At 35.8% G+C, this 27,459-nt stretch overlaps 2 protein-coding genes and 2 long non-coding RNA genes across 4 annotated transcripts; 2 read left to right on the forward strand and 2 right to left on the reverse strand.

Moving 5' to 3' along the window:
* Nucleotides 1-10,408: 10,408 nt before the first annotated feature.
* LOC9299834 (probable transcription factor KAN4) lies at nt 10,409-12,578 on the forward strand. Its single transcript, XM_002863712.2, has 6 exons — nt 10,409-10,958; nt 11,092-11,168; nt 11,406-11,445; nt 11,558-11,678; nt 12,044-12,128; nt 12,220-12,578. Exons 1-6 carry the CDS (start codon nt 10,568-10,570, stop codon nt 12,337-12,339), a joined length of 834 nt encoding a protein of 277 aa, XP_002863758.1. The 5' UTR covers nt 10,409-10,567; the 3' UTR covers nt 12,340-12,578.
* A 3,608-nt stretch (nt 12,579-16,186) lies between these two features.
* LOC110227645 lies at nt 16,187-17,031 on the reverse strand. The gene has a single exon (XM_021022586.1). It carries the CDS (start codon nt 16,752-16,754, stop codon nt 16,302-16,304), a length of 453 nt encoding a protein of 150 aa, XP_020878245.1. The 5' UTR covers nt 16,755-17,031; the 3' UTR covers nt 16,187-16,301.
* A 1,242-nt stretch (nt 17,032-18,273) lies between these two features.
* On the forward strand, nt 18,274-22,899 carry LOC110227647. The gene is made up of 2 exons (XR_002331332.1): nt 18,274-18,565; nt 21,974-22,899. It is a non-coding gene; the product is annotated as an uncharacterized LOC110227647 (long non-coding RNA).
* Nucleotides 20,025-21,328, reverse strand: LOC110227648. Its single transcript, XR_002331334.1, has 3 exons — nt 21,153-21,328; nt 20,209-20,741; nt 20,025-20,117 (listed from the first exon to the last, which is right to left on the reverse strand). It is a non-coding gene; the product is annotated as an uncharacterized LOC110227648 (long non-coding RNA).
* Nucleotides 22,900-27,459: the final 4,560 nt, after the last annotated feature.

Consider the following 27,459-nt stretch of genomic DNA (forward strand, 5'->3'; position numbering starts at 1 on the left):
ATACAAAATAACCTCCCTGCCGCCTAAGGGCACATCGTGAGAAGTCTCGGCAACAGGTAGCTTAGCTGACCGCGCTTCAGCCACCTCTTTCTCCCTCCTCTCCATCTCTACGTCGGATCTTGCTTCCGAACGATCGGCACCAACAACACCATGACCGCGTCGATCATGATGGTCACCTCCATCTCTCCTATCCCGACGACCTGAAGATCGTCGCTCACTCTCCTTAGCCTCGTGTTCGGCTAAGGAAAGACGTTTCCCTAAGGCCATGGCCTCGTCTTCCTCCCGGCTCATCCTCTTCGACGGCGTCACCGACGACTTCTTCTTGTATCTTGATGAGTAATCACCCACCGCGTCAACGTTCATTTTCCCCATAATCTTTGAAGGAGCTGATATGTAAAAGAAAGGGGAGAGAAGAATGTAAGAAAAATCGTACGCACTCATCGAACGAATAAAGAAAGAAGGGAAAGATCAAGGCCGACCTGGAGTCTTGTTAACCTTCCTTGCTTTCGAAGGACCTCCTCTTCGGCTCGTTTTCTTTGGTTTTGAGGAAGGGCGACGAACAGGATCTTCTTCGTTGGGCCAGGTATACGGGCACAAAGCTAGAATCTTCTTAACGTCGTCGCGAAGTTTCTCAGGATACGGGTCCAAGATCTTGGGACAACGAACTACAAGAGGAAAAGAAACGAGAAAAGCAAGTTAGATAGATAATCAGTTAACAAGGGATCGACCTCGGAGGGATAAGCAAACTACCGGGTGAAATAGTCCACCCATGGTAATTCGTGACGACCACGTCCCCAGCGGAATCGTTTTCGATCTTAACAAAGAAGTACCAACGAAGCCAATCGTTGGTCTTACTCTTCGCACCAACAACCAACTTTGGGGTCAGCGAAGACTGAGTATACACCAAGCCCGGCTTGGATTTCCCGAAATTCTTCTTCGTCGTCAATTCCTCGTACAGAGAACAACGAGGTTCGACGCCGCACTGCTCAGCCAAACGAATCAGGCCGTAAGCATTCCGAATAGCAGCCGGAGAAAGTTGCGCAAACGCCATTTTTCGCCGCGAAGCATATTGAAGCAAGAACGCCGGAATTGGGAAAGTCAGCCCGCAGTCAGTAATGAGCTTTTCATATACACAAAGATATCCAGGCGGAGCAGTCCAGGGACGATCCCACGGGTTCGGGATGAGCGTATTTAGGGAAGCTGGAGCATCGCAAAAATGGAGAGAAAGCTCAATCGTCTCACTCGTCGACGACGTCGGTTGAAGGTAATCCGGAATTCCCGGTGCCGGTCCGCCGGGCTGAACAAACCCAACCGGGGCGGGCACCCGCCTCGTCAATGGAATGATGTCCAAACAATCGGCGACATCAGATGACGGGCCAACAGAACGAGCCGCTCTAATGATAGAAGATTTACGTCTGATGAGCGGTACGTTATCCTCATCTATAGACGCCGCATCACTGTCGTCATCGCGAAGGCACATGGTTGTAACGGACTTAGGATTTGCACTCGGTCCAGCTGCTCCCACGCGACTTTCGAGCTCGCGACGTCGTAACTCTGTAACAACTGGAGAGTCTCTGGCGACGGACGAGGCCGACGATCTGGAAGAGGTTCTAGATCTACGACCCCGGGAGCTGCTGACAGATTCGTTGAGAAAACGGTCAACAGACCGGATATTCGACTCGTCGGAAGTACGAGATCGGCGATGGTCGGAGACGGAGTCGAAAGAACCGACACTTGAAGACATAATCGGAAAATAAGAAAAGACGCGCTGAGAAAAGGAGAGAGAACAGAGAGAATACCTTCGAAATCGATGCGGAGAAAGAATGAAAGGAATGAGGAGGAAGCGAAGTATTTATAGAGGGAGTCGGTTGAAGAAAAACCGCGTCATCATTGCGTCTCGAAGAACGGCGTAATCATCACACCTTCGTCGCCCGCAACACGCGAACGACCCGTTTTCCAATGTCTCGGGAGCGGCAGTAGACGAATCAGAAGAGAGCGTCCATCACACGCGCCTCGAAAACACGCGAAGGAAGTCGAAGCGAGAACGGCGAAATGATTGCAACCCTAGCCGCGTCATCACTACGCACTAGGGTTGGGGGGCTACTGTTGATGGTGGGTTTTGGGCTCGAGCCCAAACCCCTTAACGGGCCTAAACCCTTCAAACAGGCCCATGTTTCCCTGTGGCCCAGCAGAAGCCAAAGAAAGGCCCAATTCGTTTTTTCCACCGACCAAAGGGGTAAAAAGGACATTTCGCACGAACAGTGTACCCTACTTCTGCATTCTATAAATAGCAAAAAAGAATGTTTGTAAAGGGATCCCGAGATAACCGTTTTCACAGAGAATATTATACAACTGTCAGAGCACTTTGCGGCTCGGCTCGTATTCTAAATTTTTAGTTCGTCTATTTTTGTAATTGTCGGCTCGTTCTTTAAAAAAGAGATTCTTCTTTTACCCTAAGATTCCGAATACGTACTTGTTTGATTTTGAGGATCAACATTCACCTGAAGAGTTACTGCTACAAAGCTTTTAATATGGTTGCTTAACTCGAACAACAACCTCCACTACTTCCAATAATTTTTAATGTTACAATCACTAATACAATGATAAGAGGGTTCCCAACTCTTAACATTTGTGAGTTGTGGTAATAAGGTTAAGACTCCATAATAATTATTTTACAAACTTTCAACAAATTGTATAGGAAATATATAATAACTTATCTTCCTAAAACTTGCATAGCACATATGAATCGGATTAAATGAGTGATATTTAGTTCACTTAAAAAAAAAAAGTCCTATACAAATTAGTAAACAAACAAAAGCCGCATTAAAAAAATGTTTAGCCAACTAAAATTCCAGTTGCATATTGTAGACAAGGTGCCCGTACATTTCTCCAATGCATTAATTTAAACAATTTCTTTTAGAAAATTGCAAAAGAAACAACAAATTTAAAATGCAAGAAGAGCTCGAACTGTGACAAGACAAACACATGGAATATGGAATAAAGAACAAATGCGAACGAGAGAGAGAGATATGTTATTGACTGGATATTATTACACACGCCTTTTTCGATAAATCCAAGCAGATCAAAAGGGAATTATTCGATTAGTACCAATTTCAATGGTAAATTATTAAATATTATCACTAGTATTAGTGTATTACTTATTTGATTTTTATAATATAAGAGGTTAAGCTTATCACATTTCCCAAAGAATCTAGAGCGCATTAGGCGCTGACCCTTGCTTCTTAATCCAATTTAATAATCTGTTACTTAATAGCTAAAACAGAATTAGGCTTTTTCCTTTTCTTTTAACACTTTTCGTAATTAGTAAAACCAAGTTTCCTTATATTTATATGCAAAGGCTTCGTAAACGAGATAGAGAAGAGGCTTTGTCTTATTTTGTATAAGGACACCTTCACTAATATATACAACATCATTATCTTCTAACGTTGTAGTATAAATTATTCGTTGCCTCGTTGGTCAACTAATAATTTTTATTGTCGTGGAGTTAGTGCAAAATAATATCGATCATCACTCTCAAGTCTTACTATTCAATAGATCAGAAAAAAAATAATAGAGTTTTCTTTTTTAAACGACTACAGAGCAAATAGTTAGTCCAATCTTAAAGTAAATTGAGTTTATCAACCAATAAATAATATTAATGTGGAGTAAATAGCTAGCAATGAAAAAAAAAAAGAAATAATATATATATTATGATTCCAACTATATATAAACTAAGGAAAAAAAACTTTATATTGATTATTGTGAAAAATTGAGGTAGCTGATTGCACTACTTTGAAAACAATACCAAAAATAGGTACAACGGACCAACGGAAAACTAAAACAGATTTGATATAGTTCAATACAAAATATCATAGAGAACCATCCAAGATCGTAATACTATAATTATTGGGTTTCATATGTACGTAAGTTCAGAATTCATATAATTTGGTTAAACTAATTAGACTAGATTAAATCGTAATACATGTGGTTTAGCCGATTTGATATCCGGTTGGTTTAGCTGATCTAGTATCCGGTAAGGGTGCAAATGCTAATAGTTAGAGCATAGCTAAAGTTGATCTAATCGATTTCAATGATTATTTAATTTCAAAGAAGGCTCCGGCAATTATGATGTTATGATAGAGTGCGTGTGGGATAAACAAGAGGCATATGTAGATGTCGGAAAATGGAAATTAACTTATTAAGCAACCCAAAATTATAAATAAATGTCACGTGAGAGGAGAGGCCATGTTGGCGCCGAGTAATGTGGGGGGCTCGACAGCTTCTTCCAAACAAAATATAAAACGTCAAACACATTAAAATGGTAACATTAATACTATAGGTTATATATAGATGTAACATTACATTTTTAATATAATATTTAAGAAAAATTAATGAGGAGGGAATATTGGGGCTCTCATGCAGCATCTACGTGCCACGACAAAATGCTACACGTTGAATAGAACGCCATCCCCTGTCCTCTCCTCTCTATCAACATTTTGTAATTAATGATTTCACTATTTAATTATTTAATTTTACTACTATATAGTATTGTTGTTCAATTTACTATTATATTATTGATGTTACAATGTGTATTACTATTACCCTTATTATATCTTTTTAACAAAATATCTTATATAGTTTAATATGAATGTATTTGCAAAAAAAAAAAAAAAAAAAAAAAAAAGAATGTATTTGCAACCATATATATGTGACTGTTTAATTTAACTCTGCTATTGTTAATTACATTCTTATAAATGTGTAAATCTATTTATTTCATATATACATATTTATTTATTAGAAAATGTTCGAGATTAAATTTATTGTTTCGTGAACTGTTGATTCAGATCAGTGGGGTTGTACACTTGTATTTCACATCGAGAATCTTTGGGGCTCACACGCAAGTCGGCAACACTAAACATATAGCAATATCTTGCGGAAATAACATGGTTATAGGATTGGTAGTGCCAAAGTTCCACATGGTGAAAATTATCGTAAAGTTGTCTAGTCTGAAGAGTCCATGTAATTCAACAGTTCGGCAATTCAAAAGGATTATAAATTTACATATTTTTAGTTATAGGCAACTAGTTTATTTTTCTAGCTTTAAATTATTTGAATGTGGACATATGTATAGTTATGAAAAGTCATAAATACTTATAAACAAACTATATTTTTACACTATATATTTACTTGAAATTCATATAGTCACCTGATTTTTCATATGTATGATGTATCATAATATATATAAATATAATTAATAAAATAATTAGATTACTTTATTTCTTAGGTCAAAATAATGTAAATTTCTCTCTAAATAAGTGTGTTTTGAATTGTGAAGCGCGTGGGAAGTAGAGGATAGTAGAAATGGAAGGAAAAGAAGAGAATGTGGGTCTGTGACAGCCAACCTAACACTCTTAATTACTCTCTTACTTCTAATAACAACCCTTCTTGTTGGCTTCTCATTTTCTTAATCTTTTTGTAATCACAATATGTAAATTATTATTTTGAAAGTCTTAATCAACCGAATAATATTCGATAGGTCCAAGCACGTGTACAGGTTGGTCCATATTTGCTACGTACGTGTGCCAAGCTATAATACAGGACGTGTGGAATCTTTTATTTTGTTTCCATTCCATGACAAGATTATTAGTAGTCTTCTCTTTTTTTTCTTAATCAATAAATTGTTAACTATATATCCGTGAACCGTTCGCGTTATATTTGATGTTTAATATATATTAGTCCTCTAGCGATAAAGGCAGTTCTCGGTTTCATGTGGCTCTTAAGGAGATTATTTTTATTTTTTTAAACGTTTTTATACTTAATTTCAATGTGGAAAAAGATGATTGAACATCAATTGTGGAAACTGTTAGATATATTTTCGTAGGTGGGAGATTGGAAGCTGAAATCTATATTACTTTGTAGAGTATGTTTAATGTGAATTCCGCTGTAATAAAAAGAGTGTGCATCTAACGAGATCACACTAGACCACTAGAATTATAAATACTAAACAAAAAATTTGAAGTTTTGTGAATGTAAAATGTTATTTTATAATAAGTGAAGTTTGCACAAGATATGTATGAGCTCGATGACGTACGTGGGAATGATAGAAATCATTGTAAGAAATGGAATATTTGCATTTTGCAGTTCATGTATAATTTGTAATAGAATATACGAGAAGAAACAAAATAAAATATCAAAAAGAACATTTGACTATATTTACACACCACATGGGTAATCTTGATATGTATATTACGATTGACGAAAAAGAGAGAGTTTGTTAGAGATTCTTATCAAAGATATTTTCTCATTATTTTGTAAAATGTTTGTACAACGTTTATATACTAGAGCTATACAAGGTTAAGTTAAAACGAAAGAATAAACCAACAAAACCGAGAAACATAATTTGATAGGCCCCTTCAAAATGAGTTTACGAAGATATTGAAAATGATCATCTTGGACTTAAGATGTTTAAACTGATATAGGAACAAATGTTTAGTTAAAATGTCAACCATCTGATCGTCAGTATGCTCATGAAGCAATTAGAGCTGTCCATTATCCAGTTTCTCCCTAACAATATGACAGTCAATTTCGATATGCTTCATCTTCTCGTGAAAGACATGAGTGGTGGCGATATAAATTTGAATACAAGACATGAACTGATGAAGTAGCCTTTAGAAAGATCAGTAAAGTTTGTAGCTAGACTAGTTCACAAGTAGCAAGAGCTAATGCTCTATATTAAACCTTTGCAGATGATTTAGTGATAACATGTTACTTCTTAGACTTCCAGGATATTAAGAAATCACCAACAAACATAGTGAAACTAGTTGTAGAGCGTCGACTGTTAGAACATGAGGCTCAATCCAAATCTTCAAACCCTTTGAGGGTAAGATCTGAGGATGCGGAGTAGAATAAACTTTGACCAACAATACCTTAAAATCTATATTATTTTGTAGAGTATGTTTAATGTGATTTCTGCTGTAATAGAAAGATTGTGCATCTAACGAGATCACACTAGACCACTAGAGTTATAAATACTAAACAAAAAATTTGGAGTTTTGTGAATGTAAAATGTTACTCCCTCTGTTCTAAATTATATAATGTTTAAGACTTTTTTCTTGCTCCATAGTATAAACTTTTCTCAGATTTTTATGCATAATTTATGTTATTTAGTTTATTTATGGTCTTTTGAATTCTGCTGTTTTTTTAATTGGTTAAATTTTTATAAATAAATAAACATTTATTATTTTTTAATCTTTGTACTTTTAACAAAAACATCTTATAATTTAGAAAAGAAAGAGTATTCTATAATATGTCTGCGGGGTTTTGCACAAGATATGTATGAGCTCGGTGACGTACGTGGGAATGATAGAAATCTTTCTAAAAAATAGAATATTTGCATTCTCCAATTCATGTATAATTTATAGTAAAATGCGAGAAGAAACAAAATAAATATCAAAAAGGACATTTGACTATATTACACACCACATGGGTACACATTTTATTATTAATGCATGGTTTCAATCTCTCCATGGGAAATCTTGGTAGTATGTATGATTAATTAAATTTAGTTTGTTGCAATGGTAGAAAAATAACACTTGTAGTTATGGTACACATTAATTGATGCATCCTATTTTTCTAATAAACCCGTGGAAATCTCGATCAAACATAATTAATACCCAATGAATCTATGAAATAAAATGACAGCTCATGGTTATAATCTTACACCTGTTAGACAGATAGAAATTGGAAAAATTTCTAGAGTTATAATTCATATATATAATATTTATTTATTAATTTATATGTTTTTGATTCAAATCATCTTAGAACATGTTACATATATACTCATAGTCAACAGTAGCCAGTGTCACATGGCTACCAATCCTAGCTTTTTGAATGTAGAATATCGTTTATTATTATTATTTAACTATATTAGTATAATACTACGAAATATTTAGTTTGTCAATTTGCAAAAACAAAAATCTAATATAATATAGAAAATCATTTATACAATAAGTACAATATATTCTTGTTTTCAATAGCAAGCAAGGAGTAGCAAGAGCCTTGAGAGTTCCAGAAATTTTACCTAAAAAGGAGCCTTGAGAGTGTCAACAAAGAACAGAGAACAAACAAACAAAAGGAAGCAGAGAGAAATTAATCAATTAAAAATGAAAGAAGAGAAATTTAAAGATGTCTCCATCAATCAATAACAGAGCAAATTATCTTTCCAAATATTCCATCGTATATTACCACTTCGGCTTTTTCGATGCCAAACCATTAATCTCGCGCCTTGAGACATGTAACTTGTATATGTATATACTATAAGTCTACAATAGTACACATCGAATTTTATTGCTCTATATTCTTAACTAAGTATTTTCAAATGTATTGAATAGTAATAGTATTATTATTCGTCACTACAAAAAAAAAACGGGTGGTTTCTTTTCTTTTGTGTGTGTGTGTGTGTATGTGAAGTTTGCATTGATTGTACAAAAACAAATATTTCTTATGTTTTATACATTGGTTTTGTTGATCTATGTAGATTTAAGAGTATATTTTGTTTTGAATCATATACTTATTGATATAAAGAAAATAATACATTAAAAAAAAGAATACATATCAATGGGAATCTTAGGTATGTATCCTTTGTCTGTTTTTTTTTAACAAAGTCTACAATAAATTTTTCTTTTTACAAAACACAACAATAAGATGCTTATGTAAACAAGAATATTGTCGGAAAAAAAAACCAAAATATTTGGATCGTACGATTGTTCTTTTAATGGCCAAGACCCAAGAGATATGGCATGAAAACTAAATACTGTAAAATATAAAGTAATTGTATAGAATGCAATTAATACGATTGAGAGTAATTAGTTGTCTTTATCTCTCTTCAATTCTCAAAAAAAAAAAACCAATTTTCCTTTTGGAGCGACTTTGTTGTTCAAACAAGAATCCTCATGATAAAACCGCAGTTGCTTTCTCAGTCAACTTTTCAAATCTGAGGCTTTGAAGGTTTTGCAGTAAAATTTTAAATACAAACTCTGTTGTTTACTTTTCTCCATCGAACCCTAAGAGGCAGAGACCTTTTAATTAAAAGCCTATTTTCTTGCATTGGAAATTTAAAGTGTTTTATTTTATTTATTAAAAATAGTAAACATGCAAATCATAGGGTACTCATTATCTAATTATCACATTCAGTCTTTCTCTCTGTGCTTGTTTTCACCTTTTTAACCACTAATCAGATCTACGTTGTCATAAGTCTTCCAACTTTTTTACTCTTTTGTTGTTTCTTAAATTATTATTCTTGGGGCAAAAATAAATTATTTATTAATTGTTTTCGCCAAGTGCATTTCATTTAGCTTTTTGGAACAATTCCAACTATATTGAAATATAAGCACTCTCTCTTTTTCCTTTCTTCCTTTTAAATGCTTTGTTAGTTTTTGATGAAAGTTGAGAATTCAATCCCTAATAATCGAGTCGGGCCGGGAATCAAAATTTTTTTACTTCATTTTCTTTAGGATTGCCATTTTTTTTTTTTTTGTGAAACCTTGAGGATTGCTAAACCGGAAAAAAGTATAAATAAATAAAAATATTACGAAAACGATAGAAAACACAGAACGTTTTACAAGTGTATGACATTCAATATGAACAATTCCTACATCTCGACAATATTGGTAGATATTAAATTTCTTTCTAAGAAATATTGTCTAATAATCAAACATCAAGTAAACAATTAAGGCTTTTTTTTTTTTTTTTTTTGAGTTTTGACAACAAGCTTTGGTAATTGGTATATGTAAATAATTCCTCATTTCTATTTTTTTTAATTTAAATTTGGTTATTACATAGATTGTAGGAGGGGTTATTGGTTCATGGATTTATATGGAATTAGAAATCCAAACAAAAATCATTTGTTATTCAATCATTGATTTTAAAATCCTAATTAAATTCATGTGTTATTGGTTCTATGATTTATAAATACTAGTTAAAATCATATGTTATTCGTTTAGTCATTTGTTTTTGGATTTGAGAATCCAAATTATGTTTTAAATGGAATTGAATGGAATTGAAAGAGAAAAATAGAAGGATTCAAATCCATGGGTAAACACATGTTATTTCAAAATCTATATATCTTGATTTCATAATTAATAAAAATTTTCAAATTCTATATGGATTTACAAATTAATAAACCAATAACACCCCCGTAGTTTCTTAGTAAGTAAACTAAAAAGTTACAATGTTTTTCTACGTGGGGACTAACATTTTGTAGTACTACGAATCTACGATAAGAGTGCACTAAATAGTTCTCAGAATAATGGTTAAGGTATTGTAGAAAATTGTTTTGTTGAAAATATATATTTTCAAATATTAAATAAATAAAAAAGAAAGTAAAATATTATTTAATAAAATAATGACAAGGATTGAGAAATAAATACCCACTTCTTTCCTTTTCTTTTTTTTCTCCCTAAGTAAAAGTGTTGTTTCTGCAGACCTCTCTCTCTTTCTCTTTTTCTCTTTCCACACATTCTTGATCTCCACTATTTAAATAGACAAGGATTATAAAGAAAATAGTGAGATGATGATGTTAGATTCAAGAAACACTATGAGAGCTTTAAACTCAATCCCAGATCTGTCTCTTCAAATCAGTCTTCCTAACTCTCACGCCGGAAAACCTCTTCACGGCGGTGACCGGAGCTCCACAAGCAGTGACTCCGGAAGCAGCCTCAGTGAGTTAAGCCATGAGAACAACTTCTTCAACAAACCTCTCTTGAGCTTAGGCTTTGAACATCATCATCATCAAAGGAACTCAAACATGTTCCAACCCCAAATCTATGGCCGAGATTTCAAGAGAAGCTCATCATCAATGGTGGGTCTTAAACGAAGCATTAGAGCTCCAAGAATGAGATGGACTTCTACTCTTCATGCTCATTTCGTCCATGCTGTTCAACTTCTTGGCGGCCATGAAAGTATGTATTGTCCGCTTACATTTTCCTTTTCTAACCAAAAAAAATAATTAAGAAAGACATAACCAAGATTTATGTCTTAAGTAACGTTTTGAAACGAAAGTGTTAAGATTTGTCGTGTATTGGTTGGTCTCAGGAGCAACGCCTAAATCAGTGTTGGAGTTGATGAATGTGAAGGATCTAACCCTAGCTCATGTCAAGAGTCATTTGCAGGTCCATTTCTAATTATTTTCTTTCTTTTAAAAAAAATTTCTAAAAAATATTAATGGAATCTCGTAAGAATGCACACACATATGCATATAGGTGTATGAAAATATTTATAAAACTGTATCTATTTTGGGCCACTATATAACACATGATTGCATAGTTGAAATAAGCTTAGCCAAACATTTATTTTATTTTTTCTTCCTTTGTGTTTGATTTTCCAAGAATGTGTGATTGTTAATGCAGATGTATAGAACAGTGAAATGCACTGATAAAGGATCATCAGGTATGCATTCAAACTGTTCACTGATTTTTGTATTCCTATTGGATATAAATGTATATAGAATTTCAATTTTTTTTAATATAAAATTTGTCTTTTTATTCTTGGGAATAAACAGGAGAAGGAAAGGTAGAGAAAGAGGCAGAGCAGAGGATAGAGGACAATAATAATAATGAAGAAGCTGATGAAGGAACTGACACAAATTCGCCAAACTCATCAACTGTGCAAAAGACCCAAAGGTTACTTTTTAATTAATTACTTTTTTTCTTTTTGTAAAACTTTGCATTTAGTCTCTTTTTGTCTTAGTTCTGTGTGAATTTTGATGAATATGACCCTCTCCTAGGGCTTATGTGAATGTACTTTCCATCTCTCATTAAATCCGTTAAGGTCTTTTTGGTTTTATTCTAAATAGAAAAGATTTAAATTTTCTTAGTTAATTTGTATATTTACATTAATTGATGATGATATAGAAGTAGGTCCAAATATAATATTTTTTGTATGTACAAATGAATGGTATAACTACTAAATAACAAGGACTTATAGGGTCCAACAATATGAGTTATAACTAGAATTCTCAAATGTGTTATTATTAAAATTTGAACAGAGCTCCATGGTCATCCACAAAGGGAGTACCTAGGAGCATATCTACACAAGCAGATCCTCATTTGGGAACAACTCAACACACTAAGGTACATTATTGATTGCATGGAAACCCGGAACCGAATGGTAACAATGGTACACTTCCTTATGGTCCTAAAATGTGTAATCTTTTGAAAATAGGAAAATGAGGAGAAAGAGGCGACCAATATTCATCTCAATTTGGAATTCACATTGGGGCGGCCGAGTTGGGGGATGGACTATGCGGAACCGTCTAGCGATTTAACCCTTCTCAAGTGCTAATTGCCTAACTTGGAGAGCTACAACAAATAAGCTTAGATTACCAGGTTTAACATAATATATTTAACTTGTTTTGATCATATGAGCTTTGGAAGAATCATATTATCATCATATATGAACTTCTTGCAAGAATCTTCTATGAGTTTTTTGATATGTATAATCAAGAAAATCGATTTAAGTAGTAAGTATTGTTGTAGTGGATGAGAAGGGAGTACAAGTTCAAGTAGAGATAAAAATTTTTTGCTGTTGCAATCTTCAAAAAAACATCTCAATCTTCCATTATCACCCTTTAATATAAATTGGAAAAGATTCTCTGGTAACTAAAAAGTTTCTGCTGCCTCTTTCCTCTTTTGGTATGCTCTACTGCTCCCACTCTGGTATATATGGAGAGTTTTTTTTGTAACATGGTCAATTGTGTTTTTTTTACTTGTTCCACAGAAGTAAAATCTATAGTTTTAGTAAATTATTTGATTTTATTGAATAATGGGTCAACAAAATGTGTAGTAGAAAATAATATCATGCTCATGGAATATATATTTTTTCTTCGTTTATTGATATGTGAATGCATATTTTTATTATAAAAAAGAAGATATGATCTTTGGTCTTGATCGGTAGCTTTGTTACGTAAGGCCAACAGCGACCTTGACTTCCTTCAGAGCTTCGGGTTTCGTTCCTCATGGACACTTGTGCTTATCAAATTAAATACCTTGGAGTAATAATCATAATGATTAAAATAATTAAAAGGTGAAATTAATTAACATCTAGTGGAGAGGGTAAACTCATTTTGTTTTGTAACATCTTGAAATTTGAGTTTTGAATTCTCTAATTTTTCTTAAAACTGTCTTACTTTTCGATGTAATGGAAATCTAAAAGATATGTTTGAAGGTCACAACAAACAAAAAGTATATCATTATACATTAATATAGCAATTACACATAACCCTAACCATATAAATTCGACACGTGAAATTAAACACACCAAGTTACGTCACCTACTTTAAAATATGTAATCAATGATATCAATTCAATTTAAATGAAATTATTTAATCTAAATCTGATAATGAACGTACAAGTTGGATTAACATTTGATGTAGTGTTTTTACCCAATTACTTATCGAAGCTCAAAGAGTAATGAACCAACACACTAGGAATGCACACATTTACTTAATCTAAGCAAAATAGATGATTTTGGTTTTCTAAATTTGACCAACAATGCAATTTTAACTAAACAATGCAAAACAAGACAAAAGAAATCAATATGCAAAAGAAAAGACTAACAAGATTCAAAATCAAACAAGCGAGAAATAAGCAAAGCGGTTCAAGTCTATAAATAGAAAGCGAGTCTTCGGGTTTAGATTATTGATTCTAGTGATTAATAATCAATCAAGATGCTCTATCAATCTAACAATGCTAATCCTTTAGTCTTAGAACACTAATGTAAACTAGTCCACTTCCATGGTACTAACTCTACAGTCTACACTAATCAAGCAATTAACATCAATTTCCATTGGTAATCACAAGACTAATATGCATTAATTTCAAGCCTAACTAACCACCTAGCACCCTAATCATCAATTTCCATTGGGAATGAATGATTTTTTTTTTGGGTGAGTTTTTACAATTGGGAATGATCATATATATGTACACATTTTTAAAGAGTACAAAAAAATACAAATTTAACCAATGAGAAGTAAGTACTCGGATCAAACTAATTTAAAAATTATATTTTGGTCTGATTTCTACTATTGGTATGAAGTTGGTAACTTGGTATAAAGCTTGTAAGGAGTAGACTGAATAAGCCGGATCAAAAGTGGAATTAACACGGTATAGAGTTTTCTTTCGAGTATAAACTAGTATGAAGTTTTTTTAGTCTGGAGTGTTGCATACTAATTCGATTTGTTGAATGGTAAATTAAGCCCAGAGTAGTCCGACTTTACTCCGGTCCGCATCATACCTACCAATCATTCAAGGCCTTAATATATAGGCCTAACATTGATCCATTCAACACCCGACTAGAAAAGCAACCTAATTGAACAGTTTAAGATACCGTAGACGGAGTGTTTCTTTGAGCACAAGACAATGGATCGTGGCGAAACCATCTTGTTTGCTGAATTCCTATAATAATCGCGGAAAGAGGATTTGACATATATGGCTGAATGTAACCGGGAATTTTGTTCCTTCCATATCGAGTAAATTGAGGGTTGATAGGCAAGATCAGTGAAACTAGAAAGAACGAGAAATTAAAGACTAAGTCTAAAGAGAATCAAACGATGTCTCTCCAGTTTATTCAACCAAACCGGTTAGTTTACTACAGCTTCCCATCAAACCACGAGCCATTCATAAAGTTCAGAGCCTACTTGCTCTGATACCAATTAAAGTTCAGAGCCTACTTGCTCTGATACCAATTCAAATCAAGATCACCTTATCTTGACTGCTCTGATGCCCAATTCAAATCAGGAACACGTTACCCTGACTAAGTTACTGAATGATTCAGAAAGTGATTAAGCAACACGAGAACAAGAGATTAAAGAACAACATTTCTTTATTGATTTAGAAACTTCTCAAAACTAAATCTCTCAAGGTCTTTTGGAACAACTCTCCAAAGCCTTAATCTTTCTCTCTAATGTCCTCTCTTAGGTCTTATGGAACAACTCTCCATAAGCCTCTTCTTCTCTCTTTAGGTCTTATGGAACAACTCTCCATAAACCTCATTGATCTAGTCTTATGGATCTACTCACCATAGACTCTTCTCCTATATAGAACTTAGCTACCCCTAAGTCTATATGAGTCTCTTCCTCTAGACTCTCATGAGGTCCTTCTCGACTATCATGTGCCTCGACTCCTCATGAGTCTCGACTCTCTTCTTGAGCTCTCTCCTTTGAGCTACTCGAGCTCCCCTCTTGAGCTGCACGAGCTCCCCTGCTGAGCTGCCTTCACGAGCTCCCTCTGAGCTGCTCTCACGAGCTCTCCTCTTAGCTACCCTCTGAGCTACTTCGGCTATACGAGCTACTCGAGCTCCTCTGAGCTGTTCGAGCTCCCCCTGCTGAGCTGCTTCTCTTGTTCTTCATAAGGGTCTTATTTATACTAGAACCAAGCTTCTTCTTTGCCTATTGTGAATAGGAAGACTTACAAATCTTGTCCAACTTGACATTATTTGTATTTCCTTTTCTCTTGATTTCGTTTCTTGGATTTCCTTTCTTGTATCTCTTCTAGCATCTTCTAGAAGGAGATAACTTGCTTCTCAAGTTAGTTGGAATTATCCAACATTCTCCCCCTTAATTCCAACTTGAATTCCGGGAAGCTTGATTCTCGCCAATGCCTTAGTAAGTGTGTCCGCCTTCTGCTCCACACCTTGAACATTCTCAACTTCAACCTTTGTTGAGATACGATCTCTTGCTCCTCCTCAGCTTTTGAGATCTTCAAATTTTACATCTTCAAATTTGACTCCATCTTAGTATCCACAAGTATTCCTTGAGCATATTCCTCTTGTTCTGCTCCTTGAATAACTTCGTGTACTACTTCAAGTATTACTTCAATGGCAAGTATTCCTTGAGCATATACCTCTTGTTCTGCTCCTTGAATGACTTCCTGTATTACTTCCTGTACTACTTCAACGATTAGTACAGAGTACCCAAATATCATAACCCGACTTGGTTTGATATTCTCTAGACCCCGACTTGGTTCTAGCATCTCTAGAATCCGACTTGATTCTAGCATCATTAGAACCCGGCTTGGCTCCAATATTGACCAATCATCTACCTTCTTGAGATGCGGCCTCGTGATCACACTTCTTGACCAATCATCTACCATCTTGAGATGTGGTCATGTGATCTCTGATTGACGTACGGCTCCTCCCCACATATCATTCAGAATCTTCATTAGGTTCCTAGAGACTCCTCCTCCATGCAACCTCGAATCTTCATTAGATGCTTAGAGACTCCTCCTCTATGCAACATCGAATCTTCATTAAATGCATAGAGACTCCTCCTCTATGCGTAATCGATTGAGCTCCATAAACTCTCCTCCTCTATCGGTGCGAAAGGTTTTTATGGATAAGCCGGCTTGCTTCTCTACACACTCTTCAAACCTTTTGTACCGATCAAAAACTTCAATCGATATGTCAACAAGGAACCACCTGTTCTTGTTGATCTTGGCTCGTCTCTCACTTTCATCATAAGTTTTCTGGAACAAACCGGAAACTGTTTCGGACTTCATAACATAGTCTTCAAGGTACTGCGGCTGATTCACTTGTCGACCAGACTTTGTCAGCTGTGGTACTCCTTGAACTACTTCACCAACCTCATCCTCGTGGTTGTCTTGAGTGATATCCTCCATGACATCATCTTCTTCATGTCCTTCTCCAACATCTTCTCCGTGAATCAATTCCAAAAACTTATATGACCTAACCGAGCATGCCATGTCCTTGTAGATTCATTAGCAATTCATTCAGTCAGTCCTTCAGTGAGTCCTTCAACGAGTCCTTCAGCACGTCCCTCAGCAAGTCCTTCGGCTTGCAGACATGTCGGCTTGCTTACTCCAAACAACTTGATGCTGACCAGCCTTGTCGCATCACTTTGGATAAATTCTGCTTTTGGTTGTGATCACCGGTTACTTCTCCTTGAGATTGCAAGATGGACCTTCCTTGTCCCATGCCTCTGCCGGAACTGTCACCTCCAAATCTTCCTCTACCATAACCCCCGTAGTTATAGCTTCCTTTGTTATAACGTCTTCTTGTTATAACCACCTCTGTTTCCTGCTCGAAACTTCCCGTAGCCTCCACGCTTAGGGTTTGAGGTCCTTGGTCTTCACTTTGGGTTTCTTACCCAATACGTTCTTCATACTCTAGTAACCTCCCAACAATGTCTTCAAACCCCATCCGCTTTAGGTCAAGAACTTGCTCCAGGGATGCTACAATATGAATGATCTTGGTTCGTGGTTGTGGATTTTCGCCTGCCATACTTGCTTACGAGTCACATACCACCGGTCTTGTCTAGAGTCTTCACACTAAGCTCTGACACACCACAGGTCTTGTCCAGAGTCTTCAAACTAAGTTCTAAACTTGTACAGAGTCTTCAAACTAAGCTCTGCCATACCACAGGTCTCTTCCAGAGTCTACTTGCTCTGATACCAATTAAAGTTCAAAGCCTACTTGCTCTGATACCAATTAAAGTTCAGAGCCTACATGCTCTGATACCAATTAAAGTTCAGAGCCTACTTGCTCTGATACCAATTCAAATCAAGATTACCTTATCTTGACTGCTCTGATGCCCAATTCAAATCAGGAACACGTTACCCTGACTAAGTTACTGAATGATTCAGAGAGTGATTCAGTAACACGAGAACAAGAGATTAAAGAACAACCTTTCTTTATTGATTTAGAAACTTCTCAAAACTAAATCTCTCAAGGTCTTTTGGAACAACTCTCCAAAGCCTTAATCTTTCTCTCTAATGTCCTCTCTTAGGTCTTATGGAACAACTCTCCATAAGTCTCTTCTTCTCTCTTTAGGTCTTATGGAACAACTCTCCATAAACCTCATTGATCTAGTCTTATGGATCTACTCACCATAGACTCTTATCCTATACAGAACTTAGTTACCCCTAAGTCTATATGAGTCTCTTCCTCTAGACTCTCATGAGGTCCTTCTCGACTATCATGTGTCTCGACTCCTCATGAGTCTCGACTCTCTTCTTGAGCTCTCTCCTTTGAGCTACTCGAGCTCCCCTCTTGAGCTGCACGAGCTCCCCTGCTGAGCTGCCTTCACGAGCTCCCTCTGAGCTGCTCTCACGAGCTCTCCTCTGAGCTACCCTCTGAGCTACCCTCTGAGCTACTTCGGCTATACGAGCTACTCGAGCTCCTCTGAGCTTTTCGAGCTCCCCCTGCTGAGCTGCTTCTCTTGTTATTCATAAGGCTCTTATTTATACTAGAACCAAACTTCTTCTTTGCCTATTGTGAATAGGAAGACTTACAATCTTGTCCAACTTGACATTATTTGTATTTCCTTTTCTCTTGATTTCCTTTCTTGGATTTCCTTTCTTGTATCTCTTCTAGCATCTTCTAGAAGGAGATAACTTGCTCCTCAAGTTAGTTGGAATTATCCAACAATTCACACAGGATTCTTCGTCCCTACAACTCTCTACAAGAAGTGAAGACCGGTTTGTTCGTTGGATTGAACAAAGGACACGTCGTCATTAGACGCGAGCTAGCTCTTTCTCCCAATTCTCGCAAAGGGGTATCAATCTTTCTTCCCTTTGATTACAAAGTTTATTGCTTTATTAGATAAGGCTTTTGTGGGTTTTTGTTTGAGCTTGATTTATAGTATATGGAGATGAGCTTAGAAATGTGTATATCGTGTTGATTTGATTATTTAGGATGATCTTAGAAAGGTCTGATTTTGTTTCTTACCCTTTGTTTCCGATGGATTCAATTCCACGAATTTGATTTGAATTGAGTTAATAGCTTGTTAGCATTCTCTGTTTTGAATCTTTGTTACGAATTGGATCTCGTGTTCTGGAGTTGTGTGTTCATAGCTTTTCGTTGTTTGATTGTGCACTACAGGAAATGTGGGTATTAATAGCGGCCGAAAAACGCAATTATTCACCTACCATAGCGTTTCCTTAAGCGCTCTGACATCGCCCGTTATAGAAAGTCGGACACTTTTGATAGCGGTTTTGCGTTGTGCAATAGTTAAGTATACAACGATAGCGTTGTCTTCTGTGCAATTGTTAATGTTTATAATAGCGTGATAAAGATGTTATTAAAACTCGTTAATTAGATTTTACCTATAGCAAAGATAGCAAATGTTTTGTGTTATTAGTTTGTTTTTAAATTATTCAAAATAATAAATAATTACGAATTATTTTTTAATTTAAATATAATATTTGTAAAAAAAAATTAATTTCGAATATTTGTAAAAAAAAATACCATTAAAATTAATACAAATTATATAAATATTAAAATGTTTAGTAACCCATTTCAAATTTCATTGTTTACAAAAACCACAAACATACCTATCAATCTACCACTAACAAACCTTCACAATCATCCCTAACATAAACAATATCATCATCAAAAGCTTCATCATCCAAATCATCGACTTCTTTGATCAGTCTTGATCCATCTTCTGGGATGTTGGAGCCGAGAAACGATTTGATGCTTTCATCATTTAGCTCACCTAAACGAGGAGAATCCATTGAAGTAGTTCTAAGTATTCTTGGAGACTCCATTGAAGTAGTTCTATGTATTTTGGGAGATTTTGGTGTTGGTGGTAGACGCGGAGACTCTATTGAAAATCTCTGTGTTCTTGGTGATGCCATTGGCACATTTGCTGCAGTGGCTGATGCCGACCCAGCTTCAACTTGCTCCATTGATGTCTCGTGCGCTGCTACCAGTTCTCCAAAATCTAACCCGGAGCTCACTAATTCGTCGTATCTTCCTGACTGCACAATCATTCCATCTCGCATAACCTGTAAAACAGATTTACTCATTAGCAAATTCCTATAAAAACTCAACAAGTTTTAGCTTTTTGTTCCAACGAACTGTACCAAGATGCGATCAACGTTGTGAAGGAAGTCCACTTGACTCCTTTCCAGTCTCTTCCGATAGCTCTCTGCTCATCATGTAAGCGTCGTCCAAAAAAACTATCTTGTTAACAATAAAGAGAGAAATCAAACTTATGTCAAAAGTCAAAGACGCTATCACGAACCTTGGTATGAGACATCTTCTTTCGCCTCTCTCATTAGCCAGATTGCAATTCCCCCAAGCCTGAGTGTCTCATCTATTACCTGTTGAGAAATCAAGAAAAGTGTTTAGTGAAGGTTTTTACCATCTGTGATAAGAAGCAGAGAACATTCTTGGGCATCTTGATTTACTTACGCATTGAGTGAAGTCCATTGTCTTGTAATCTTGCCATGTTAGCATTCCACCTGCGAGCCTATCATGTTCTTCCTGCTCATTTGCACGATGTTTTCGCGGTGGTTTCATTTCCGGCAAACAGTAGATTGATGATAAAATCTGCCATGGATTCGTTTGGTAAGCTTTCTTCTTCAAGCAATCTTCCAAGTACACCATTCCCAGCGCCAGCAGTATCTGATGCTGCTTTGTTCTGCAACCGCTTCTCTATCGTCTTGTTTATCTTGCTTATGATTTCCTTTCGTGCCTGAACAACAAATAAAAAGATCCAAGAAGTTGGTTAACCATAAGATGAATCGCAACCTGAAACAGAACAACCAAACAAAGAATAAATAATCATGACATTCTCTCAAGGCTTTGTTCGTATTATTCTTCAATCACTTGCCTTTCTGCAGATATCCTGGAGAAGCACGACTTCACCGTCCTTAAAGTTACTCAATGTCTGAAGCATATGGATTCCTCTTGTACTTCAAATCCATACAGATCCGCAAATCCAACTACACATCAGAAAAAGATACATGAGACATCAATAATCATGAGAGCAGTGGCAGCGACCGGTAAGAACTAGAGACAAGAGCTAGGAAACCAAATTAGCATCTTTATATGAGAGCAAGAAACTTTTCTACACTATCCAAACTCATGACAAAAATCAATCGATACATGCATTATCTAGTAAAGAATCTAGTAAATAGACTATCTTGTAATGAATCTAAACTCAGACATAAATCAATCGAAAACACAAATTGAAAGTCGAACACCCAAACTCACATAAGAAGAAAGAAACACGATTCAAATCACACAAACAACAATCCAAAACCCAATTACTTCAAACAACAAAAACAGATGAAACCCTAACATGAATAAAAACTAAATCATTGAGAATATCGAACACCCATACATATACTAACCAATTTGATTTCGATTGATGTCTGTGACGATTAAGAAACATACGATCGAGATCTAGAGAGATTTCGACTAAGAGGGATTTAGATCTGAGAGGGATTAGACAAAATTAGGGATCGATAGTGGAAGAGAAACTAATTGGGTTTCATTTGGTGTTCATATTTGGTCTTTCAGGGAGAAAGAACGGATCAGTCTCGAGACAGAGAAGAAAGATGTGAGAAGAGGAAAGAAAGAAGAAAGATGTGAGAAGGATCGATAGCCCTAATTTTTTTTTTTTTTTAACTTATTGTTTCTTTGTTTTTTTTATTATTTTGTTACTTAGTAAAATTTTTGGAGCCAATAAAATTTTAGTTTCCCGGTTATACCTATAATAACGTTTTAATTTACATCTATGCTATCATAGACCAAATACTAAGCGCCACTCTGAAATATTTTTCGCGCTCAACCTACCATAGCGTTTGCCTTTCTCCAAACGCTATCTAAAATTTTTCAAAACTCTATTATAGCATAAACATTCAAAACGCTATGCTCTTACGCTATTAATACCCACATTTCCTGTAGTGGTGAAACAATCTTTCAAATATTCAATAGTCATTATCTTAGAGTTTGTCTTATCTTCTGATTCTTTGTCTTGCTTTAGAATTGAACATGGAATTCTGGTTTATGTGAAATGATTTGCGTTAAAGATAGTGTTAATGTATCCCTTGTAGAATCGACTGAACCATAACGTATTAGCATTCTCCGATTGTGTAAATTGTAAAGTTTGTCTTGAAATTCGTTCATATACCATGATGATTGCTAATTAGCTCCTCTTTAATTGTTCCAGAAATATGGATTTTGATACTCTAAACTTGATTGATGAAGACAACTTTAATCTCGAAGATGAAGATATGATCCAGGAGGATGATAATGAGCAGAATCAGATACTACCTCATGAAACCGCTTCTTCAGGGACAGCTGAGAAAGGTACAAGGAGTTCAAGTATACTTCGTACTAATGCTGGAAAACTTCATAAAAGAAGAGAAATATCCTAATGGAACAACTGATGTTACATGCAAATATTGTGAGAAGGCTTATTGCTTGAATCTGCGTCAAAATGGTACTAACACCATGAATCGTCATATGAAAGACTCGTGGAAGTACACCTAGAAGTAGTTATAGAAAGTTGGATATGATGGTCTTTAGAGAAATGATTGCAGTGGCTTTAATTCAACATAATCTTCCATATTCGTTTGTCGAATATGAAAAAATTAGAGAAGCATTTACTTATGCTAATCCTTCTATAGAATTTTGGAGTAGAAATACTGCAGCCTCTGATGTCTTCAAAATTTATGAGAAAGAGAAAAAGAAGCTTAAGGAAGTCTTAGCTATAATCCCGGATAGGATTTGTTTAACAACAGATCTTTGGAGAGCTTTAACTGTTGAAAGTTATATTTGCTTAACAGCCCATTATATAGATGTTGATGGGATTCTGAAAACGAATATCTTATCTTTCTGTGCTTTCGCGCCTCCACATACTCAAGTATTATAGCAATGAAGCTTATTGAGCTGTTGAAAGATTGGGAAATAGAAAAGAAATTTTCTACTCTAACTGTAGAGAATGCTTATGCAAATGATACTATGCAAGACATTTTAAAGAGGAAGTTACAAAAAGATCTGGTTTGCAGGGGAGAATTTTTTCATGTGAGGTACAAATCCTAAATTTGATTGTGTAAGATGGTTTAGAAGTGATATGTGGAGCTTTGGATAAAATCATAGATAGTGTGAAGGGATCTGAGACTAGAGAAAACTTGTTTCAAAACTGTATGGAAACAGTTGGAATTCAAGTTCAGCTCCATTTCTAAAGAATTTCCAGAAACTAACTAACTAACACGTATCCATTCATTGAGAAAATTCAACCCAAAAGCTAAGTAAAATCAACAAGCATTGATCAGCTCCATTTCTACACAATTTCCGGAGAGACCTCTTTTTAAGTAAATTCAACCCAAAAAGCTAACTAAGTTTTTAACAAAAGTTTATGTTCAAAAGAGTATGGCGAGAGGAAAATAAGACTAACATCATATCCAAATGGAATATCCTTTGGTGAAGCTTGGAAAAGTGGTTGCGGTAACGTTGCATGTGTTTCTTCTATAGGCTCCAAAAACCTGAACCATCTTCTTACGCACAAAAGCCAAGTTTGACGTGCTGGTTGATGGATCCAGAGAATTATAGCAATATTCTAGAAATGAGAATTTCAATCTTGGATTAAAATTAAAACTGCAGCCATTGCAAGAATCTCGCTGAAATCTTCCCAATACTTGTCATATTTCTCGATCATATCCTCTACCATTTCATGAATAACCTTATCACTAGAATCTTCATGATCTCTTAGCCAACATATGATCGCCCACACTTGCATAAAATATAAGTTTGATGTCGGATAAGACGAACCAAAAATAAGCTTTGTAATTTCAGCAAAAGGTTTCAAGAGGTCACATATCAATTTTGTTCTTTCCACTCCACATCAAATGAGAAACTCTTGTAACTCTTATCTATCTCTGCAAGACTACGCAATACATCCTTAAACTGAATTGCTCAAGAAATCATCTAATAAGTGGAGTTCCAACGGGTTGAGATATCTTTAATCAGATTTGCTTTATGTAAAATCCAAAGAATGTTTATTTTGATGTGGTTTGCTCATGTACAAAAAAAGCACAATATATACTAATGATTTTTTTGTGTAAAAAATGACTTTGAATATGCAGATATCACCAAATCTGCTGCATATCAACTACTTGACATATGTTTATTATTGCATTATAGACAGATATTTTAGCTAGATACAACCAATTAATTCAACTATAAAAGTTGAGTACGGAGAAACATCAATAGCATCTCAAGAAAACATATGGTTGGTACATCTAGTGAAAAATCCAACCAACCAGTTGATTATGCATTATTTTGTGGTAACCAATCAACATACATCGGGCGAAAAAAATGTTTTTTCATGCAAAAACTAGAGATATTGAAATTTATTGTCATTTTCATTTTTTTACTTCGAAAGCGAATATTCTAGTTCATCTGGTATTATTCAATGTCACCATAAGATGAATGAGAGTAGAAGTGTCAAATGGGCTGTCCAACGCCCAATTGGGTTGTCCAACACCCAATTGGGCTTGTCAACTTGGACCGTTCTTGTTTGTGGTCTATAATGGTCGGTCTTTAATGTACAATGGTCCAAAAACTCGCCCAAACCCAATAAAGACCATGTCCATGGTCAACCCGTTTTTTTTCTGTTCTTGTTTTCCCTTGCAAAAACCTGACAAAAGTCTTAAACTGTGTTGTTACAAATTCAAAGTCTCATATTTAAAGTCTGAAAAACATAACTCAAACTGTGTTGTTACAAATTCAAAGTCTCATATTTAAAATCTGAAAAACATAACTCAAACTATGTTGTTACAAACTCAAAGTCTCAAAAGGATAACTCAAACTATGTTGGTACTAACTCAATGTCCCAAACTCAAACTCTATCACATTGTGTTTTCCTTTTCTCCTCAAAACACTCGACCTCATCACCTACAATATGAAAATAAAACATAGAATACTTACCAATTTCTTGAAATCCCCAAACCAATTTCTTGCACATATAAGAGCTTGCACATTTGTTGGTAAAAGACAGCTTCTATATTTGATGAGAACGCGGCTTCCGATGCTAAAGACTAATTCTGATGCCATAGTTGTGATCGGAATGCTAAGTGCATGACACGCCATCGATGCCAACTCTTTTAAACGGCTTGAATTGTCTTTCCAATATGCCACACCATCCAAACTTCTAAATAATGTAACCATATCTAACACATGCTCATCCAAATATGTGTCTAATGGTGATTTTCCATTACCAACACTTTTTGAGAAAAGAATGAATAAAATCCCTGAAATATGACCAGCAAAAGAATCAACGAGCATTCATAAATACCATCAGATTAGTTGAGTAAATTCAACCCAAAAGCTAAGTAAAATCAACAAGATATGGAAAACAAGTAGTTACACTGATTGGAGCTTCCAAATCTTGTACTTCACCATCATATATTTATGGAATCGAAATAGATCGGCATTGAGATATAGTTACATTAGGATCATAAATTTCTTTTAAAAGTCTTAGGTATATTTTGGTTGACACATGTAAATCTATATAATAATAACCATTTGAGAAAATGTATTTTATGGTTAAGTTTAGTTATTGTAACTCTTCGTAAAAGGATATACAGTATATATTGCGGAAAAAGAAAGTCTTGAGCGCCACTCTTTGTTCCTCGACGCTTTCTTGATCTTCATGCATCCTCTATGATGGCGACAAAAAAAATTTAGGTTTGGGCAATCATAGGAAGAAGTGACCAAGCCTTGTCGTCAATCCGATATGGGTTGAGAGAAAAGGATGGGATCCGACCATCTTTGAATCCAACCCGTAAATAGGCATAAGTAGCTCGATCAAATTGATTTTTAGGTCCGATGAATATGATTTCTTAAGAACGACGCAGCTATAATTGTCCACATCAGCTCACAGGCGACTCCAAGTGCGATTAGGGTTCCCAAACCTTCTCTGCACGGTAGGGTTTCTCAGGCGGCTAGCCGCCGATCTCTCCTATGTCGAAGCCGGCGAACTCAGTGTCTTCCCCAGGGGACACATCAACTTCTCACGAACAAGTCCACAATCCTATGCTGCAGCAGTCTCCAAACGCCCTTCGTTAAAAAAGCATGATTTTGAAGTTTCAGTCATTGATGGTGTTCCCACCATTGAAGCTCCGAATTCGGTTATCTCAGACTCTGTCCCTCTTTGGGAGGATTTTTTGGTGGGTCAATTTCCCTCCTCTGCTCCTCATGTCGCTTGTGATTGTTAACAAAATATGGACCCTAGGAGACAAATCTATAAAAGTCGATGTGTTTGAAAACAATTCAACATCAGTCAAGTTCCGGATCCGTTATCCCTCTACTCGTATGCGAATTCTGAGAAGAGGGATGTGGAATATCGCAGTCCTACCAATGATTATCTCTAAGTGGTCTCTGATACTTGAAGAAACTCAGCCTGAGATCAAATCAATGCCAATGTGGGTGATATTGAAAAATGTCCCTCACTCTATGTACTCTTGGGAAGGACTGGGTTTTCTTTCTAGTCCGGTTGGAAATCCAATTCGTTTATATACTGAGACGGAGCTCTGTAGCAACTTTGAAGAAGCAAAAATTTTTGTTGAGCTGAGGTTAACTTATCACAGGAATTACCAAAAACCTTTCGGTTTAAACTCGATCAGGATACGCAAATGACTGTGGAGTTTGCCTATCCATGGCTTCCCCCGAGATGCTCTCGTTGTAAAAAATGGGGCCATATGGAGGAGACCTGCGTACTCAAAAAGGTGGCTACAGAGGAGGTCGTGACAAATAAGGTGGTGGAGCTTGAAGAAGGCGAACTGGTCACAGAAGAGGTGATTTCACAAAAATTGTCTCTCCTTCAAAGGTGCAGTCAACATCAGGTGCTATTCAACCAACCTTAATTGAGGTAAATCAAATGTGTAAGCAGCAGAGCACAGTTTCTCCCTCTATTCTGATAACGAAGGCAGACTGTCTTAATGAAACTCAGGAAGACAGTTGCTCCTAGGTTTCCCCAGGAAAAGGTAGTAGAAGTAATGAGAAAAATAAGAAATCTCTGACTTATGGTCAAGTGGAGATTGTAGCTACGCCTCGGTTCTCTGTTCTTAGTGAGCAGGAGGAGGAAGAAAAAGCAGAGGACACTTTAAATGACACCAACTTAATCGAAAATTCAAAAAAAGAAGAGCATATTTTGGAGACAACAGGTCAAGTAAGGGCTTCTATCCCTAGATTATCAAAACAGCGGGTTCAAAAAGATTCCTCTACTCTTAAAGCTAAGGCAACTCTGCCTAGAAATTCGGGCAAAAGGAACTCTCGCAAACAACATTAATGTCGGGATTCTTTTGGAATGTGTGTGGCTTCAACAAATCAAAAAAACATTCCATTGTACGTGATTGGATAGAGAAAGAATTGTTACAGTTTGGTTGTCTATTGGAGACACGAGTTCAAGAGAGAAGAGCACCTCGGATCATCTCATCAATGTTTCGGGATTGGTCTTCAATGACGAACTATGAATTCAATAGATTGGGAAAAATTTGGGTTGTGTGGAAGAACAATGTAAGAGTTACTCCGGTTTTCAAAAGCGGAGTACTTGTTCAATCTTGGTAGCAGAGTACACGGAGGAGTTCTTTGTCTCATTTGTGTACTCGTCGAATATTGTAGAAGAAAGGAAAGAGTTATGGGAGGACATTA

Source organism: Arabidopsis lyrata, assembly GCF_000004255.2.
Source record: "Arabidopsis lyrata subsp. lyrata unplaced genomic scaffold ARALYscaffold_8, whole genome shotgun sequence".
Taxonomy (NCBI): Eukaryota; Viridiplantae; Streptophyta; class Magnoliopsida; order Brassicales; family Brassicaceae; genus Arabidopsis; species Arabidopsis lyrata.

What these genes read in the sequence shown, in the direction of transcription:
- LOC9299834 (XM_002863712.2), top strand. Translation starts at nt 10,568, where the DNA reads ATGATGATGTTAGATTCAAGAAACACTATGAGAGCTTTAAACTCAATC. An exon ending in ATGTCAAGAGTCATTTGCAG is followed by an intron (nt 11,169 to 11,405) that starts GTCCATTTCTAA and finishes TTGTTAATGCAG; the next exon opens with ATGTATAGAACAGTGAAATG. An exon ending in ACTGTGCAAAAGACCCAAAG is followed by an intron (nt 11,679 to 12,043) that starts GTTACTTTTTAA and finishes AAATTTGAACAG; the next exon opens with AGCTCCATGGTCATCCACAA.
- LOC110227645 (XM_021022586.1), bottom strand. Translation starts at nt 16,754, where the DNA reads ATGGCATGCTCGGTTAGGTCATATAAGTTTTTGGAATTGATTCACGGA.